The 17,520-nt window shown below is 41.7% G+C and overlaps 1 protein-coding gene across 1 annotated transcript; it reads left to right on the forward strand.

Annotated features, from left to right (window-relative positions):
• Positions 1–6,427: 6,427 nt before the first annotated feature.
• LOC122655357 lies at positions 6,428–8,882 on the forward strand. Its single transcript, XM_043849559.1, has 5 exons — positions 6,428–6,718; positions 6,827–7,378; positions 7,461–7,484; positions 7,581–8,378; positions 8,478–8,882. The coding sequence occupies exons 1-5, from the start codon at positions 6,428–6,430 to the stop codon at positions 8,880–8,882; spliced, it is 2,070 nt and encodes a 689-aa protein (XP_043705494.1).
• Positions 8,883–17,520: the final 8,638 nt, after the last annotated feature.

A 17,520-nucleotide genomic window follows, 5' to 3' on the forward strand; every position in this document is an offset into this window, starting at 1 on the left:
TTTCTCTAATAATAAGGCAGCCCAGTTGCCTGGTCTTTCCCATTCCATCACATCTTCCAGAACGGAATCAGTGATTTCATGAACAACCTCCGAAAACGGATGATGCCCGTCAAAGGAAAATAGAGATCCTTCCATTCAATCTCTGTATTTCTCTGACTGTCCGAGGTGGTGCCATCTCTTGGATGACCTTGATCTTGGATGGGTTGGCTCCTATTCCCCATACCGAGACCATGCACCCCAGGAATTTTCCTGACGTCACCCCGAAGACGCACTTCGTAGGGTTTAGCTTCATCTGGTTCCTTCTCAGCACGGTGAACGCTTCTTCCAGGTCGATTAGGTGGTGATGGGCTTGGACGCTCTTCACGAGCATATAATCCACATACACCTCCATATTGTGCCCAATTTGTTCCTTGAACATCTTATTGACCATCTAGGTGGCCCCTGCATTCTTAACGGCATGACATGATAGTAGTAGTTCTCCTGTCCGTTCGGAAGGTGGTGTAAGACTCATCATTCTCATGCATGAGGATTTGATTGTAGCCAAAAAAGGCGGCCATGAAACTCAGCATCTCATGTCCAGCGGTGGCGTCGATCAGCAGATCATTCCTAGGTATTGGGTACTCGTCCTTTGGGCATGTCTTGTTCAAGTCAGTGTAGTCGGCTCACATTCTCCACTTCCCATTAGGCTTGGGTACCATGACCACGTTCGTGAGCCAGGGAGGGAACTTCTCTTCTCTGATGAACCCTGCTCGGCTCAACTTCTCGACCTCTTCCTTGATGGTTGCCTATCGGTCGAAGGTAAAATTTCTTCTCTTCTGCTGGACGGGCTTCTAGGTTGGGTCTACATATAATCTGTGCTCTGCTATGGATCTGGGTATGCCTGGCATGTCTGCAGTTGACCATGCGAAGACATCCATGTTAGTCTGGAGGAGGTGCCCCAGCTCTTCTTTCTGTTCATCGCTCAATAATGAGCCGACTTGTACAACCTTGGAAGGGTCATCTTTGCTGAGTGGCCAGGGGATGAGGTCCTCCACCGGTCTTCCTCTCTCTTCTGTCAGTTCATCTCTCTGGTCACTGACCAGGTTCTCTATGCACAGTGCCATCCCCCGTGTGTTACCGTTGTTCTTCTTCACGACGGTGGCATAGTAGTCTCTGGCCTTCTTCTGATCACCTCGAACCTCCCCCACTTCGTTGTCAGTGGGGAACTTCATCTTCAGGTGGAGTGGAGACACCACACCTCTAAGGGCTATCAGGGAGGGTCGCCCTAGGAGGCCATTGAACGACACCACGGACCTGACGACCATGAAGTTTACCATGATGGTCACCTGTCGAGGGTGCTCTCCAAAGGTGATAGGTAGCTCTATGGTGCCTCTGAGCGAGGCTGTGGCGCCTGAGAATCTATGGAGGTAGGTGGGTTTTGGCTTGAGTTGATCGTCTCCAAATCCGAACTTGCGGTAGGCTTCCAGTGAGAGTACGTCCACGGACGCCCCTGTATCTATCAACACCCTGTGTATGAGTCGGTTGGCTATCTCCACTTGTACTACCAGGGCATCCTCATGTGGAAAGCTCACACCTTCCAAGTCATCATCCGAGAAGGAGATCACCGTCTCGGTCTTTGCTATCTTGCTTGGCTTCTCTACTACTCGCACGAACCTGGCATGGGCTTTAGCCTTCCTGGTTGATTCCTGCCCCGGTCCTCCGAGTATGGTGAGGATGGGGGCTCCCTTGGTGCCGCTGGGCTCTGCTACCTCCCTTCTTTCGTCAGTGCGGTCTCTTTCTCTATCTCGGTCTGCCCTTCTTTCTTCCCTCCTTGGTTCTTCTCTTTCTCGGTCACGTCCTTGATCTCCTTGGCCCGAACGGCCATCATGTCTCCCCTTCACGTACTTGTTCAAACTCCCTGCTCTCACAAGGCCTTCTATCTCTCTCTTCATTTGATAGCATTCCTCTGTATCATGCCCATAGTCCTTGTGGAAGAGGCAGCACTTGTTAGGGTTGCACTTCTCAGGTCCTGCTAGCATGGGTCGTGGCCATTGAATTAGGTCACGGTCCTGGATCTGCATAAAAATTTGGGACCTGGTGGTGTTCAGCGGTGTGAACTCTGGACTGCCTGCTCTCTCACTCCTCTCTGGGTGACGATCACTTCTCCCAGATGGGCGATCGCCCTTCTCCTGTCGACGATCGGTCCTTGACCTCTTACTATCTTTACAGTCATTTGGCGCTGACCTCTTGTTGTCCTGTGGCTTGGCTTCAATTGCCTTCTTCCAAGCTTGTACTATCTCGGCCATGTTCGCGAACTCGTTGCATTGCTCTAGGAGCTTCATGGTCCTGGTCTTGTGACGCACCAGGTCCTTGATCAGTTCCATGTCTCGGATACCCCCAGCCAAGGCAGCATACTGGGTCTGGTCGTCTAGGTCTCTGACCTCTAAGGACTCCTTGGTGAACCTGCTGACATACTCCCTGAGGGACTCCCCAGGGTTTTGTATCACGTTCAATGGATTGACTGTGGTCTTCTTTTACTTGATGCTGCTCTAGAAGAGGGTCACAAACTGTTCGCATAGCTCTACAAATCATCCAATCGATCATGGTTGAAGTCTGGAAAACCATGAGGTCGCTGTACCCTTGAGGGATGCAGGGAATGCTCAACAGGATACCACGTCCGATCTACCATAGAGGGTCATCATGCCATTGAAATAGTTGATGTGGTCATTAGGGTCAGTGGTACCACTGTAGAGTCCAAAGGTGGGTATCCTGAACCTAGATGGGAGTGAGGCTGACATGATCTCTTCTGAGAAGGGGTGCTGTCTAGGGAATGAGTGGGTCTCACCCTTGGTCTGCTTCTTCAACCCTTCCAGTTTCTCGTCCAACTCTCGGAGTCTCTTGTCTAGCTCTTCGTCCCGTGTTTGTCCCTCACGTCTGGCTGGTCGTTCGTTGCGAGCTCGTTCGCGTCCTCTCCTAGAAGTCCCCTCCCGCCTTGACTGTTGGCGGCATGGTGAAGGGTCACGCCGTGATGAATCTTGTCTTGAACGCGAGTGGCTTCCTTCACGGTAAGTCTAGCTTTGCTCTGGTGCATGACTTCCTCCTAGTTGACCATCAAACACCGACCTCCGAATGGACCCTTTAGGGTTAGGTACCACGGATCGGTGTGATGGTGTTCTCCCCTGGTCCGACCGTGCTGGAAGGTCCACCGTTCTTCCCCTCAAAGGTTGGGAAGGCTCTCCCCGCTGCCTGGTGTGCCTCTCTGATCTGTCACCCTTGGGAGGTGACCTCCTGGGGCTCTGTTCCTGTCGAGGATCTGTCCTACGATGGTGTGATGTCGCATGCTGCCTCAGGTAGTCGCGGAAGAGTCGTTGATCGTGGAGGATTTGTTGGTGCAAGTCATTGATCTAACCCACAGTCGTTGGTGCATTGGGATCAGGTGCTGGCTCCGCGGGGGCGGCTTCAATGGCTGCTTCAGGGTTGAGGTTGTCTACCCCAACTTGTTGGTTCTCTAGGACCTCCCTCTCCTGAGAGACATGGTCAGTGGCTCTGCGACGTGAGCTCTCTAGAGGAGGTGATCCGTTCCTCACCCTAGGGGCGTTGTTGGCGGAGGGAGCGGTCTTCTTGCCTCACGGTGCCATGGTTGAACAGATATGGAAACTTGCTAGTAGAGGTGATGGCTAGCGTCATTCCCACAGATGGTGCCAATCTGTTGCGTCAAGAAATCGCTCAGCGGTCCTTCAAGTGCCGTAACCTGCAAAAGACCCTGGGTGACAAAGAAGAACCGGTGTGGTTCCGGCCTAGGACTCTCCGATGCCTAAGTTAGATCTCTCTGAGCAAACAGATGAATAGTAGTATTCAAGATGAGTTAAGATGTCCCTTGATGGGGTTGAGTACCTTGCCTTTCATAGTAGAGCATGGCAGTGTGGAGAGTCCCAGTTAATGTAGAGTGTCCGTCGTGGGTGATAGAGTCCCTGAGTAGCAGGGCTCATCCTTGATTGGTTGTTTTCCCGTGAAACGTGGTGTCACGATAGACTTGGTATCCTTGGTGGATTGACCTATCTACGTGGTAGATGAGGTTCCTGGTACATGAGTCCTTTCAGACTACGTGACTTGATAGGCGGTGGCTTAGAGTCCTTGGTGATGTGGTCTGTGTCTTGTTGATGGCGGTGGTTCCTGCCGTGTTCGCGGGAGACTGTGCCCGGGGATGATGTGTTTGGAGAATCCATGCCCGGGGTCTTTGTCCATGTTTAGACTACGCCTAGGCAGTCCGCGCCCAGCTCTGATCCGCGCCCAGGGTAATCGCGCCCAGAGCAGTCCGCACCCGGGGTGATCCGCGCCCAAGGCAGTCCGCGCCTGGGTCCAGTTTGGGTCAGTTCTCTCCTGGATTGGCCTGCTTGGTTCTAGTCCTGTGCTGGCCCTCTTTCTTGGGTTAGGACACGTGGCAATCCCTGATTGGTCAGGGTGATTTTGGGTTCATCAGTTTCCATGATATTTCTTTTATTTGTCTATTAGTTTATGTGAAAGTAGTTTTGAACCATTAGATGGTTCTCTATATATGTAAGTTTGAACCATAAGGTTATTTGAGAGCATATTGTCTCTAACAGGAATGAATATTGAAAAAGAAATGGGTTTCTAGCTTTAACCCATGCTTTAATTTTAGGGAAATTTATGAAACACCCCCTGAAAATGAGTCAAAACTCGGATCACCCCCTGGAATACAGCCCAATACTTAGATCCAACCTTGCCATTAGTGGTCCACCGTTAAACGATGAAGTCAGCCATTTAAATAATTTTAAAAACCCTAAACTACCCTTGCACATTTTTAAAACCCTAAACTACCCTTGTGCAATGTAAAGTTACGAAAATACCCATGCAAAGAAAAACCCTCCTAAGTCTAATGTTTTCTTCTTCGTTCTTCACTCTCTTCCCAAATGACCTGCAACTCCAAAGCTTCATTCTCTTCCCAAATGACTTGTAGCTCCAAAAGCGAACTTTGCCGGACTGAAGAAAGACAAGGAATTTGAAAAATGGGTTGTCGAAACTACCTTGACTCACACCCTTATTCAAGCACCCTTCGTTCTTCACTCTCTTCCTAATTTCTGACAGGGACGCTACTCGGCCAAGAAAGAGGAAAGTTACATCCGTGCAAGAGTAAATCGAAGGTAAATCTTGAACCATTGCTTTCAATTTCACCATCCTTTTGTTCAAATGCTAGTAGTAACTTCAATTTTTTGGCTCAATTTGGGGTTTGCTCAGACGGTCACAGTTAGGGTTTATGTTATTAAGGTTCCCTTTTTGTTATTACATATTAATCTTAATATTTGAGATACCTAATTAAAAACATAGAAATGGTACCATGATATGCTTGTGATAATTGGGAATTTTTAGGCCAAGGCTGGGCTTCTCCACCCTTTGGTTTCAGCCCTTTATACTTTGTTTATTGCTGAGAATTATTCAATTAAATTGTTGGACTTCATTAGTCAAGCACAATAATTTTGTAGTTATCTTGTGTAAATTTCTGTACTTTTTGCTATATAATAGAGGATATATGCATTAATAGTATCATTGAATTGCAGAGTTGTCTTTCAAAGATACAACAAGCAATGGATTCCAAGATACCAATATTTTACTACTACAATGGGCAAACAACTGAGAAATGGATAGATGTAGATAGGTATGGGTATTTGGATTTAGTATGTGATGTTTACAATTCAGTGATCAGAAATGAGGCCCCTGTGGGGCATACAGTATATTTCAGTGTGAGTTGTTTATTACCAGATGAATCTCAAGAGATAGATGTTATAAATGATGAGACTCTGTTACTGTGCATTGGTTTGCATAAGAAAGAAGAGCAGGTCTGTTTTTTTGTGCATGGTTTACAAGTGTCTGAGTCTATGGTTGAGGGAAATACAATAAATGGCTTTCCTGCTTCATTGGTTCCTAGAGTAATTGAAACAAGGACTGAGACAAGCAGGCATGGAAAGAAACCTGTGAGAAGAGGGAGTATTTATAGTCATTCTGTTGGTAGGGCATCCAGTAGTGCTACTGGAAGTTGGAGTAATGCCACTGCTCGTGTAAATAGTAAGAGTGAATTTACTGGATCAAGATTGTCCAGTAATATGGATGCAGCAGCTGGTGGAAATGGTGGCAGTTCAGGTGGTGCCAATGCTAACATTAGTACAACTGGTAAAACTGGAAGTACATATCCAAATAAAGAAATGTATGGACAGCAAGGCAGTGAAGAAGATTATGGAGGGAGTGAAAATCAGCTTCAAGAAGAATATGGACAATAAGGCAATGAAGAAAATTATTGAGGGAGTGATAATCAGCTTCAAGAAGAATATGGACAGCAAGGCAATGAAAAAGATGATGGAAGTGACCCTGAATTAGATGATGACTTTGACAGGGAACTCAATGTCTCATCAGATGAGAGGAAGAGGAAAGGGAGATGGCATTTGAAAATTATGAAGTGGATGAAGAAGAAGAAAATGTAGAAATGGATGAAGAAAACTTAGCAGAATATGATTTTGATGAATATCATGGGCAATTTGATAAAGAGTTTAATGTAAATGATGATGCAGATGTTGACTTTGGCTTGGAATCAGTATTTACTGATGTGCACCACTTTAGGGCTGCACTTGGTGAGTATGCTATAAGAAATGGTTTTGATACATTGAAGACCAAAAATGAAAAGGATAGGGTCACAGCCATATGTGTTGCAGATGGTTGCCCATGGAGGGTGCATGCATAAGTGATTTCAGATAAAAGAACTTTCATAATCAAGACATACAACTCACAACATACGTGTAAAAGACCTGGAAAAAATACTAATGCCACTGAGAAATAGATTGCTCAGAAGCTTGAATCTAGGTTGAGGACAGAGCCTGATATGAAGGTTAAGTCTATGGTGGACATCATTAGAGAGTTGTATGGCATAAAAGTAGGTCGGATGCAATGTTACAAAGCAAGGTTGATTGTGAAGGGAGAGAATGAGGTATTGCATAAGCAGCAATATGCAAAATTACCCCTGTATGCAAAACTTTTGATAGATAGGAACCCTGGTACAGTGTGTATAATCAACCGCCATGAAAGACATGACTTTGCTGAGGCTTCAAAATTTAAAAGAGTATTTATCTGTCTTGATGCATGCAAGAAAGGCTTTATTAATGGATGTAGACCTTTTATAGGTTTAGATGATTGTCATTTGAAGGGCAGATATGGAGGAATACTATTATCTGCAATTTCAGTGGATGGGAACAATGGGTTGTTTCCCATTGCATACAGTGTTGTTGAAGTTGAGAACAAAGATAGTTGGAGGTGGTTCTTGTACAACCTAGAAGAAGCACTTGGCTCGAACAACCTACCAGTTGGCCTGATATTTATGTCAGATAAGCGAAATGTATGATTTATAAATTGTGTTGTGTAGTTACAATTCTGTTAATATGATATCGTCCTAATATAATTTCTAAATTGTGTTGTAGGGCCTTCAAGATGCACTAGCTGAAGTTTTTCCCCATGCCAACCATAGGAATTGTTGTAGACATATCTACAGTAATTTCAAGGAAAAATTTCTTGGTGTATGGTTGAATACACAATTTTAGGCTGCAACTAAAGTACCAAATGAGTTTCTCTTTCAGAAGGCAATGCAGAAAATATTGCTGTGTGACAAGGAAGCACATGATTGGCTGATGAGAAGTCACCTTTCCACTTGGAGCAGGCATGCATTTGATTTCTCTTGTAAAAGTGATCACATAACTAATAACATGACAGAGTCCTTAAACAATTGGATAGGAGATGTGAGGAGTAAGCCAATTCTATCATTAATTGATGAGATTAGAGTCAAATTGATGAGAAGGTTTTACAAGAGGTATTCACATGCAATGAAACAAGAGGGGATTGTGACACCTTCTGTGCAGAAGATAATCCGTTCAATTAATGAACAAGCAAGAGATTGTAATCCTATGCAAGCATCCGACTATGAATTTGAAGTCCTAGAAGGGAGGACACAATTTGTTGTGCATTTACAAAACAGAACTTGTTCTTGTAGAGTCTGGGAAGCTACAGGAATCCCTTGTAAGCATGTAGCAGCATGTGTCATGTCTAATAGGGAAGACATTCACATCTATTGTGACCCCTGTTATTCTGTTGAGAGATATAAATTGGCATACAGGGAAGTTATTCACCCACTCACTAGTCTGGATGAATGGGAAGTTGTCCCTGGTGATGATATGATGCTACCTCCACCTTTGAAAAGACAACCAGGAAGACCAAAGAAAAATAAGAGGGAACCAAGTGAACCAGACCCTTCAGATTTTAGAAGGAGAAGTAATACTGTTAGGTGCGATGTATGCAAACAAATTGGGCATAATAGTAGGACATGTCAAGGTGGAGCAATGAAGGTATTAGTTTTAACACATCTTTTAAATAACTTATTTTAATTGCATTATGTTATATTTGTTTAATTTTTGTACTGCTTAACTTATATTGTGTGGAGAAAGAGAAATGATGATGCAAGTGGCTCCCAAAGCCAACTTACCACACAGGAACTGAAAAGAGCACCTAGAGCTACCAAGCAAGCAAGGAGAATAAGGAGAGCAACTGGCAGTGGACCAACAACTGGCAGTGTACCAGCACCAAGGGGGAGAGGTGCATCAGTAGCAAGGAGCAGAGGAGCAGCAGTAACAAGGACCAGAGGAGTAGTAACAAGGAGCAGAAGAGCAGCAACTGGCAGAGGTGCTGAAGTAGCAACGACCAGAGGAGCAGCAACTGGCAGAGGAGTTGGTGCTGTTGGTGGCAGAGGTGCATCAGTAGTAGCAGCAAGGGGTGGCAGAGGTGCATCAGTACCAGCAACGAGGGGGAGAGGTGCATCAGTACCAACAACAAGGGGGAGAGGAGCAGTATGACTGTTTTACGTTTATTGGTTTTTAGGATGGGTTTGAAGAAATTGTAATGACTATTGTGTTTTAACTAATGATCAATGGAATATTTGGTTTTTAAGTTCTAATTTCTTTATTTATTGGGTTTTAATTTCAGTACTACATGTAATTTAATGAGATGCATGATTCCATTTGAAAACAAAGATATGTTACTGTCAATGCCAACATAAAGACTAATGGAACCTAGGAGCATTGTAGCCAGTCATAAACAAAGGTTCAATGGCTGGGATTGAATAAAGGGGTTTAAATATTGCTGGGATTGAGTAAGGGAATGTATAAAGGATGCATATAGGGGTTTAAATATGGGTGGGATTGGCTGGGATTGGCTGAGATTGGGTAAGGGATTGTCTATTGGGTTACAGAATTGCTGAGAATGTCGATTCGGTATACCGGATATGGATCCGGTATACCGTTTCCTAATGTCCATCAGATGTGAAATTCCAGAGAGCAAATCGGCACACTCCGGATTGGAAACGGTATACCATTTTAACTTGGATGTTTGTTAATATTGAATCCGGTATATCGGATTGGTTTCGGTATACCGGATTGATGTTCATTTTTTAATTTTTCTAGTCGTTGAAGGGGTACTGTGAGCCAAAATTTGTCCAATTTTTCATATGATTCGGTATACCGGATTGGGATTTTCAAGTAGTTTTCTACTTGTTTTCTAGCCGTTGGAGGATATGTTTTGCCTATATAAAAGGCACTATTTTGTCGTGTTCTTCATTTTTTTTCACTCACTTTTACTCACCTTGTGCTAAACACATCAACTCAATTACTCTCAATCATTTCTCTCAAAACTTTTACAATCAATTCAAGCATGAGTCATAAAGGGAAGGACCCATTGCCTCCAGATGCCCCACCTTCTAAAAGAGGTCATGGAACCACTTCAGGAGCACCTTCTCCCCAACGATGAATACCGGGAGTCTTGGCCTCTATTCCGTGATAGGAAAATTGAAGAACGACGCGAAATGGATGTTGCCTCTTTCCAAAGTCTACAACTTGAAGAAAAATTCAAGAATTTGGGTTGGGATTCCTTCCTTCATCTTACGGAACCTTGCTACCCAAATCTTGTTAAATACTTCTACAACAATCTCAGATTTAGCGGATCGGAAAGGGAGTTGAAGATAAATACTTTTGTAAAGGGCAATCACATGGTCATTTCGATCGATGATCTTGCTAGATATCTTAATATCTCTAGTGAAGGTCTGTGTATTTTTTGGACCCCCAAGAGCACTTCCTTTCGTGACCTCATCGATCATGAAGAGGTATATTCTAACATCCTTTAAGAATATCATGGAGATGAGGGATCGGTTCCTATTTCTCGCCTCAAGCTCATTCCTCACGTCATTTCATATATCATCCAACATAACTTCATTCCTAGAGGAGGAGATCAGAGTAAGTGCTTGAACCCTCAAGCTTACCTTACCTATTGTGTCAACACCTCTACTCCCTTGTGCCTACCTTATTTTATTATACGGTACATGGAGTCCATTGAAAACCCAAAGAGGTCCACAAACCTTCCTTATGGTCGCCATCTTACACACATCTTCAAGACATATGACATTGACATTGATCGTGAGATGGAATCTACCACTTCATTCCTTCCCATCACTCGAAATTCTTTCCATACCATTCATATTCCGGACTCTAATGAAGAATATGAGGAAGCAGACTCAGGAAATGAAGGTGAGAGCCAACCAAGGAGGCAACCCCGTCAACAACCTTGGGCACCCGAAGTTTTTCAAACTTGGGTTTCCAACTTGGAGGATTACATGGAGGAGACCAACACAAGAGTGGAAGATCTTGAAATAGGACAAGAGAAGCTCCAAGAAGATGTGCTGTCTTTGCATCAAGAAGTTCGAACCGGTTTTGATTCATTAAACTCTAAACAAGACCGGATCCTCACAACGGTGCAAAACTTGACTATGAATCTTGGTTTCCTATCTCTTGACACTCCGGGAGCGACTCCGCAAGGTTTTACACCTCAAGGTTTTCGACCACCTTTTCAGGCACCCTTCCCTGTAGAATCTGGCTCTATTCCCTCCATTCCACCCTTCCCTCAAGATCAACCCAATCCTGAAGCCCCATAAGTTGTTTTGTTTTTTACACTTTTTGATAATGTAAGGGAGATAATAAGTGAAAAATGGTATGCACATGGTTAAAATGTAATCTTGAAAGTCTTTACTATCTATGCAATGATCTATTATTTATGAAATTTATATTTGAAAAATAATTTATGCCCTTGCCAATTGGACACCCCATATCAGGCCTTGTAAGGAATTGCAGCAAATCAGATAATTAGGTATACCAGATCTGAATCTGGCATACCGGATTTAGATCCAGCTTACCACAATGAGATTTCTTAAATTGGGCTGGATCATATGATTGGCTTCTGATTCCCACATAGTCATTCACCGAAATTTATGAGTTATATAACTCATATATAACTCAATTGGGTATAATTTCTCTCAAATAATTAACAAGAAGTTGAGCAAATACATGACAAAAGAAGACTCCAAATTTTCATTGAAATATTAAACATTGTCATTTCTTACATTAAACATTTGATTCTCTTACATTAAACATTGTTAATACTAAAACAACCAACCCAACTAACTATAGAGTCAACCCAATAGTCATTTTTTTACAATCAATACCACTACCACCAAAACAAACAACGCAAGTACAAAATAACTCAAAAGTTCTACTCTTGAATCTGACTTCTCCATCCTATTAACCATAATATTCCTCAAACTTCGAATTTCTTCATTCATCTACTGCAATTCTCTGCTAGGTTCAGCTACAACTGTCTGGGAATTCTCTCTAGTCAACGACAATCCTCTAGGAGAACTAACATGGTCACACCATGAGAAGTATCGACATCCATTTGATGGTGCATCTTGACAGCAGTAGTATAGTTTGTGCTTGTTCTGTTGGGACTCTGATATTCTCACTGCTGCTCTTTTGTTACAACTACATAGTCGATTTAGATACTTCAAATCACCTTGGTTGCTGTAGCTTTCATTCACACTTGTTAGTGACATTGTATATCTATAAAAGAAACATGAACATCTGTAAATATGGTACAATTTCAAGGACAAACATAGGAAAATCAAGTAACATATGTGTGTGTGTTTGAAACCCATGATATTAACTGATACAGAGAACAAAGACAGTCTCACATGAAGCTCATAATTTATCAAGAAAAGTAAATTATGCACAACAGAATTTTTGAAGGAAATTTCAAGCAGCCTGGGTTGCTAATTCTCAAGTACATTTCAAGCACTTCAGTGAACAATGAAAATAGACACGAAAATTGATGCCCTTTTCACATCCTATTTTAATATGTTATAGAAATTTCCCTATGTTATTGCTCCTCAGAGTTTAAAGGGATTCTAAAATCCTAGGTCTATTACACATTATTAGTGCATTTGCATTTGATAATGGGTATTTCAGCAGAGAAGAACAGATTGAATCTAATAATAAGTGAAGAATGAAAGATGATTATCAAAGGGTATACTGTAGCAGAGATCCCTAGTAGAATGCCATATCAGAGACAAAGAGGAGAACACACAATAGAAGAAGAAGAAGACGAAGAGGACAACACATTTTATTAATAGAAGAAGCAAAAGATGAAGAGGAGAACACTTACTGTAGTAGATGATCCTAGTTGCCCTAGCAGAGACGAAGAGGAGAAGAAGGACGAAGAGAAGTCCTGCGCTTAAGCTCCACAACGGTAAATTGGGGTTTTTTTCCTTTTCATTCTTTTACTTTAAAGGTTTAAACCTGAAAAGGGCAAATTTGTCTTTTAATCTTTTAGTTTTAAAGGATTAAACCTGAAAAAGGGTAAATGTGTCTTTTCACATTTTAGTTTAACAGCAGTCTAACGGTGTTAGTGTTCAGGGGGTGATCTGAGTATTTTCAAATTTCAGGGGGTGATCCGAGTTTCGACTCATTTTCAGGGGGTGTTTCATACATTTCCCTCAATTTTAAGCCTTGTAGTACAGAAATGTTGAAAGAAGATGGGTACTAGGTAGACATTTTGCGTGGGAGCAGACCTTCGGGTCCGATTTTTAGGGGGATTATGCCTCATCCAACCCAGGTCTCTCTCCTCCAACAACTCTATTGTATCAAAAAGAAACAACAATGCAAACGGTAACAAGGATGCTACAATAAAGGAATGTTGATGGGTATCGTCAATTAGAGAAATTGGATTTCATGACTGCTGCTAAGATTCTTTTCACCATGCCTCCAAAGTGAAAGGATACCTTTGGCCATTAGTTACCAAAAAAAAATATTCAAAAAGGTAAGATGGTTGAAGAAGATATGAAATAAATTTCAAGCCAAACTTACCTACCAGTTATAGATTGTCTCAATTGAACTTACAAAAGGAAATAATTGATACACTAACACTTCAGTACCTCTCTCTCAATTTCTCATAAAGGAAAGAGAGAAATAGAGATAGGAAATAAATCTAAATTCAATACTTACCTATCAATTAGAAAATCTCTCTCCATCAACAAACCACTTCTATTTATAGCTAACTTTCTATCACTTTCTCTTTCTCATTCTCTACTTCATTGTTTGCTTTTCTCTTTTGGTTTTTCTTTGGTGCATCAAGAATAATTGATATTCATATTCTGGCACTACACTTTCTTCAACACATTGCATCTTTTGACTGAAGTATGATATATTTTTAAGAGGAATTTGAAGCTTTACAAGGTCAGTGACATCTTGCTTTACCTACATTCTACTATTGTAAAGACTGTATTCCATTATATTATGTGTTGTGATCATTAATTTATTAGAGAAGTAAGGTATGTTTGTTGCATTAATTTCTACAACTTAATAAGTTGCTTTTCCAATTTAATACCAAGTTTGGGTTTATTCAGTTCTTACTGTTTCTTCACACTTTGGGTTTCTTCTCAGGACCTTTCCTTTTATAAAAAATTTTGTACTTCTCTTCACTCGATCGAATTTCCCGTTTCTAAGAAATCTGAAAAAAATTGATAAAAGAAAAGAGAGGGACACAAAGATTAGGGATGTAAACGGATCGAATTCGGTCGGATAGTGGCATTATCATATTCGTATCCGTTTATATTCGGACGGATTCAGATATATCCTATCGGTATTCGGACGGATTCGGATAATTTTTGGATAATGATTTTTTGAATACAGATTCTCCTAAATGGATATGAATACAGATCGAATACGATTTTTCGACTATCCGTTGACATATTTACCATTTTTATGATGAAGGTTAGGGTTAAAACTTGAGAGTTCAGTTATTACTCTTTCTTCTACTCTTCTTAGTCTTTTATTCTCTTACGATTTTTACTTTTGATTTTTTAATAGATATGTAATTCCATGTACCACATTGCATAAAATAATAAATATAAACCCATAACAAATCTAGAAAAAGAATCACATTATCTTAACTTATAAATTTATAAAAATAAGGTAACAAAATCCAATAAGGTAACTTAAAAGGATAGACAAACACAGAGTTATATTTCAGATATTTTATTACCGTTGGACTGCTAAACGAATCGGATAATAATCGATCGGATAAGGGGATTATCATATTCGTATCCGATTAGTTTCGGACGAATTCGGATTCTCCTAAACGAATACGAACGCGGATCGAATACGGATTTACGAATATCCATTTACATCCCTAACAAAGATGAATGGCAATGGATTTGAGTCAGCCTTCAAAGCACTGCAGAGAAGCAATTTTTTTACAGGTATTACTTGAGAACAAGTGATACAGCTATTATATATGCTTCTTTCTCAGTATTTGTGCTCATGCATATATGTTTCCCAGAATGTTTTAGAAATTCTGGCATGGCAATACAGATTAAAATGTGTCCCATGCTGCAAATGGCCACAATGCATTTGGTAGAAGATCAGTGAGTCTTCAGCATTCTAAATTTATGATGAGTAAATTCAAGGTAAGAATGAATTTAATTTGTAGCTCATACATGGAGAATTAGGGTTGGATGGGTGAGAAGTTATGGGCATGAGAAAGCAGGCCATAAGGTTTTGAAAGTGATTTATTCACTCCCCCTCCCCCCACATCTTATTTTGCCAGAAATAATAAAAACTTAGTTTGAATTTAATTGAGCTGAAAGAAATCAAGAATTACTGAGCACACCCACACTAGTGTGACATATTGATGTAGTGCACAAATCAGCAGGTCTGAGAGGACTAATTGAGCAGATCTAAGAAACCAAAGATAGAGGTCAAAATGAGTCAGATTTATGTCAAACCGGCTATGCCAACTGGATGGATATGTTATTGGATCTTGATGGCATGTTAAAGTCCCCAAGCCACAGAAATTGATAGGACTGATGGAGGTTCCATAAAGAATATTGGATGAATCTATATTCAAGCCAATGGTTACCTCAATGGACAAGTTTGGAGATCTATCAAAGAGAAAATTAAGCCACAGCAGCATCAATATTGATGGAAATTCCTCTCCCTCCTGTCCCTATGTCTTTTATGATGCAACCTGGGGTTCGAAAACCCGGCTTGGATCGCTTTGGTCCCACCCAGACACTAAAACAACTCAAGGAATACAGTGGCAAAATTGTAATTTCTTAAAGAAGTAATATCAGGGGAAGGGAACGATTGTCTTCAACCTTGAACACACCAGAACCAGCGGGAAGGAAATCCCTCCCTATTGATTCAAACCTCCAACAAGAACTCCAAATACCACGATAAGCTCCAAAGAGGTTCGTAATCCTTAGCAATATGGATTTCAGAGCATAGACACCAATTGGTAAGCCCCAATCACAAAACCAGAACCAGAATCTGGATATGGCGAGAAAAAAAAAAAAAACAGACCTGCAACTGATCTATTGCTCGCAACAGAGGAGGATTTGGGGAAAGCGACTCCAGGGTTCTGTTCACCGATGAAAGCCCTACCTTCGATCAAGTTATTGGACCAAACAGAGGTCTATCGAAGGAGTTCCAACAAACCCTTTTTTTAATCACTTTGATTGGTTGCAGAAACAGAGTATAGAAAAGAAAGAATAGAAGAACTAAGGCTTCCCACCTGCGGATCAGAATCTCTCTGTCCTCTCGGCTTCTCACCAGTCTGAATCCCAGGTTGAATCTCACAAGTTGCAGAGTAAACTCCAAACTTTGCTTAATCAAATTGTACTTGAGCCCTTGGCTCTACAACAACTTAAAAGAAAACAAAATAATTCTGAATAGGAAATAATGAAATATAAATTCTAATCTAGCTACTTAATTAGTTTCTGATTACAACTTAAATAAATAAACTCCTACTGGAACTAGGACTATCATAAAGTAAATAAAACTAGAAAGACTTGGCTCCTGCGAGCTGGCTGGTCCATCAAAAGGGACTGCTAGATCTCCATGAATCTGGTCCACTTGAAGGTATTGGTTCATGCTGGTTTGAGTGGTCCAAACTACATCAACTCCCCCCCCCCCCCATTTAAACAAAAACTCGAAAACGGGTTTTGATAAGTTGTGGACTGATCTTCACGTGGCACACATCCGTATTCAATCCATAGAAAAATTCCGGCAACTCCATGGAAGTATAAATGTAGTTGTATAGGCAAAGAAGGCGCTTTTCAAGGTACTTCAATGGAATGATGAACTCCAAGTGCTCAACTTCAGCATCCTCAGACGTGTCCATAGGGTCTCCCATTTTAGCTCCAAACCCAAACTCTTAAAGTTCTTCCTTGTCACTCTCAGTCTCCTCAATGGCTAGATCCACACATGGGATATGTATGCCATTAGCGTCCATGTCATCTTCACCCTCAGCATCTTCTTTATCAGCATCCTCATCCTTTCCATCAGCTTCACCAAATCCTATGGGTAAACAAATTTGGAACTTTGGGGGTTGCCTTCAAGTGCAACAATGACGCAGTTGGTGCTTTGTCGTTGTGGGCAAAATTTGGCAAAGTATCCGTAGCTGTTGAGAACCGTGGGATTGGAATATTTTCTCTTTATGTTTAAGGTTTTATTTATTTTTCCCTCTTTACTATTTTCCCTTGGGGTTGTAATCAATATAAATAAAGTGGACCTCTGTCATTAATGACAAAAATCATTCTCCTAATTCTGATTCCGAACTTGGTATCAAAGCGTAAGACCCTAGGAAAATCTTTCTTGGATTTTGCACCATCCTCTCCACTGCCGCCACCACCTCCCTCAGAGGCTTCACCTGCTCGTCTAGGGGGGAGCTCCCTCTGCACCTGGAAGGAGGTGCTACTCTTAGATTCGCAAGCCAAATTAGCCAGAAAGTCTGCAGCACGATTACTCTCTCTAAAGGAAAAAAAGGACGTTCGCTTCGAGACAATCAATCAAGTGAGTGACTTCCCGGAACCAATACCAACAGCTCCATAAAGGACAAGATCTCGTAGATATAAACCGCACAATGGTTTTGGAGTCCGAGTTGACATGGCAATTCATCTGACCCAAACTAGCACACATGCGAAGACCATCAAGGAGAACCCTCAACTCTACTTCAGTATTAGAGCAAATGCCATAAAAGTTAGCAAAGGCCATAAGGAAATTACCGTTCTGGTCGCGAATAACGCCTCCTCTTCCACTCAAGCCCGGGTTTCCC

The sequence above is a fragment of the Telopea speciosissima genome, chromosome 3 (genome assembly GCF_018873765.1).
Source record: "Telopea speciosissima isolate NSW1024214 ecotype Mountain lineage chromosome 3, Tspe_v1, whole genome shotgun sequence".
In the NCBI taxonomy this organism is placed as follows: domain Eukaryota; kingdom Viridiplantae; phylum Streptophyta; class Magnoliopsida; order Proteales; family Proteaceae; genus Telopea; species Telopea speciosissima.

Coding starts and splice junctions, on each gene's coding strand:
- LOC122655357 (XM_043849559.1), top strand. CDS start 6,428: ATGGCATTTGAAAATTATGAAGTGGATGAAGAAGAAGAAAATGTAGAA. Junction 6,719..6,826: donor CAGATGGTTGCCCATGGAGG/GTGCATGCATAA, acceptor ACTGAGAAATAG/ATTGCTCAGAAGCTTGAATC. Junction 7,485..7,580: donor TTCAAGATGCACTAGCTGAA/GTTTTTCCCCAT, acceptor ACACAATTTTAG/GCTGCAACTAAAGTACCAAA.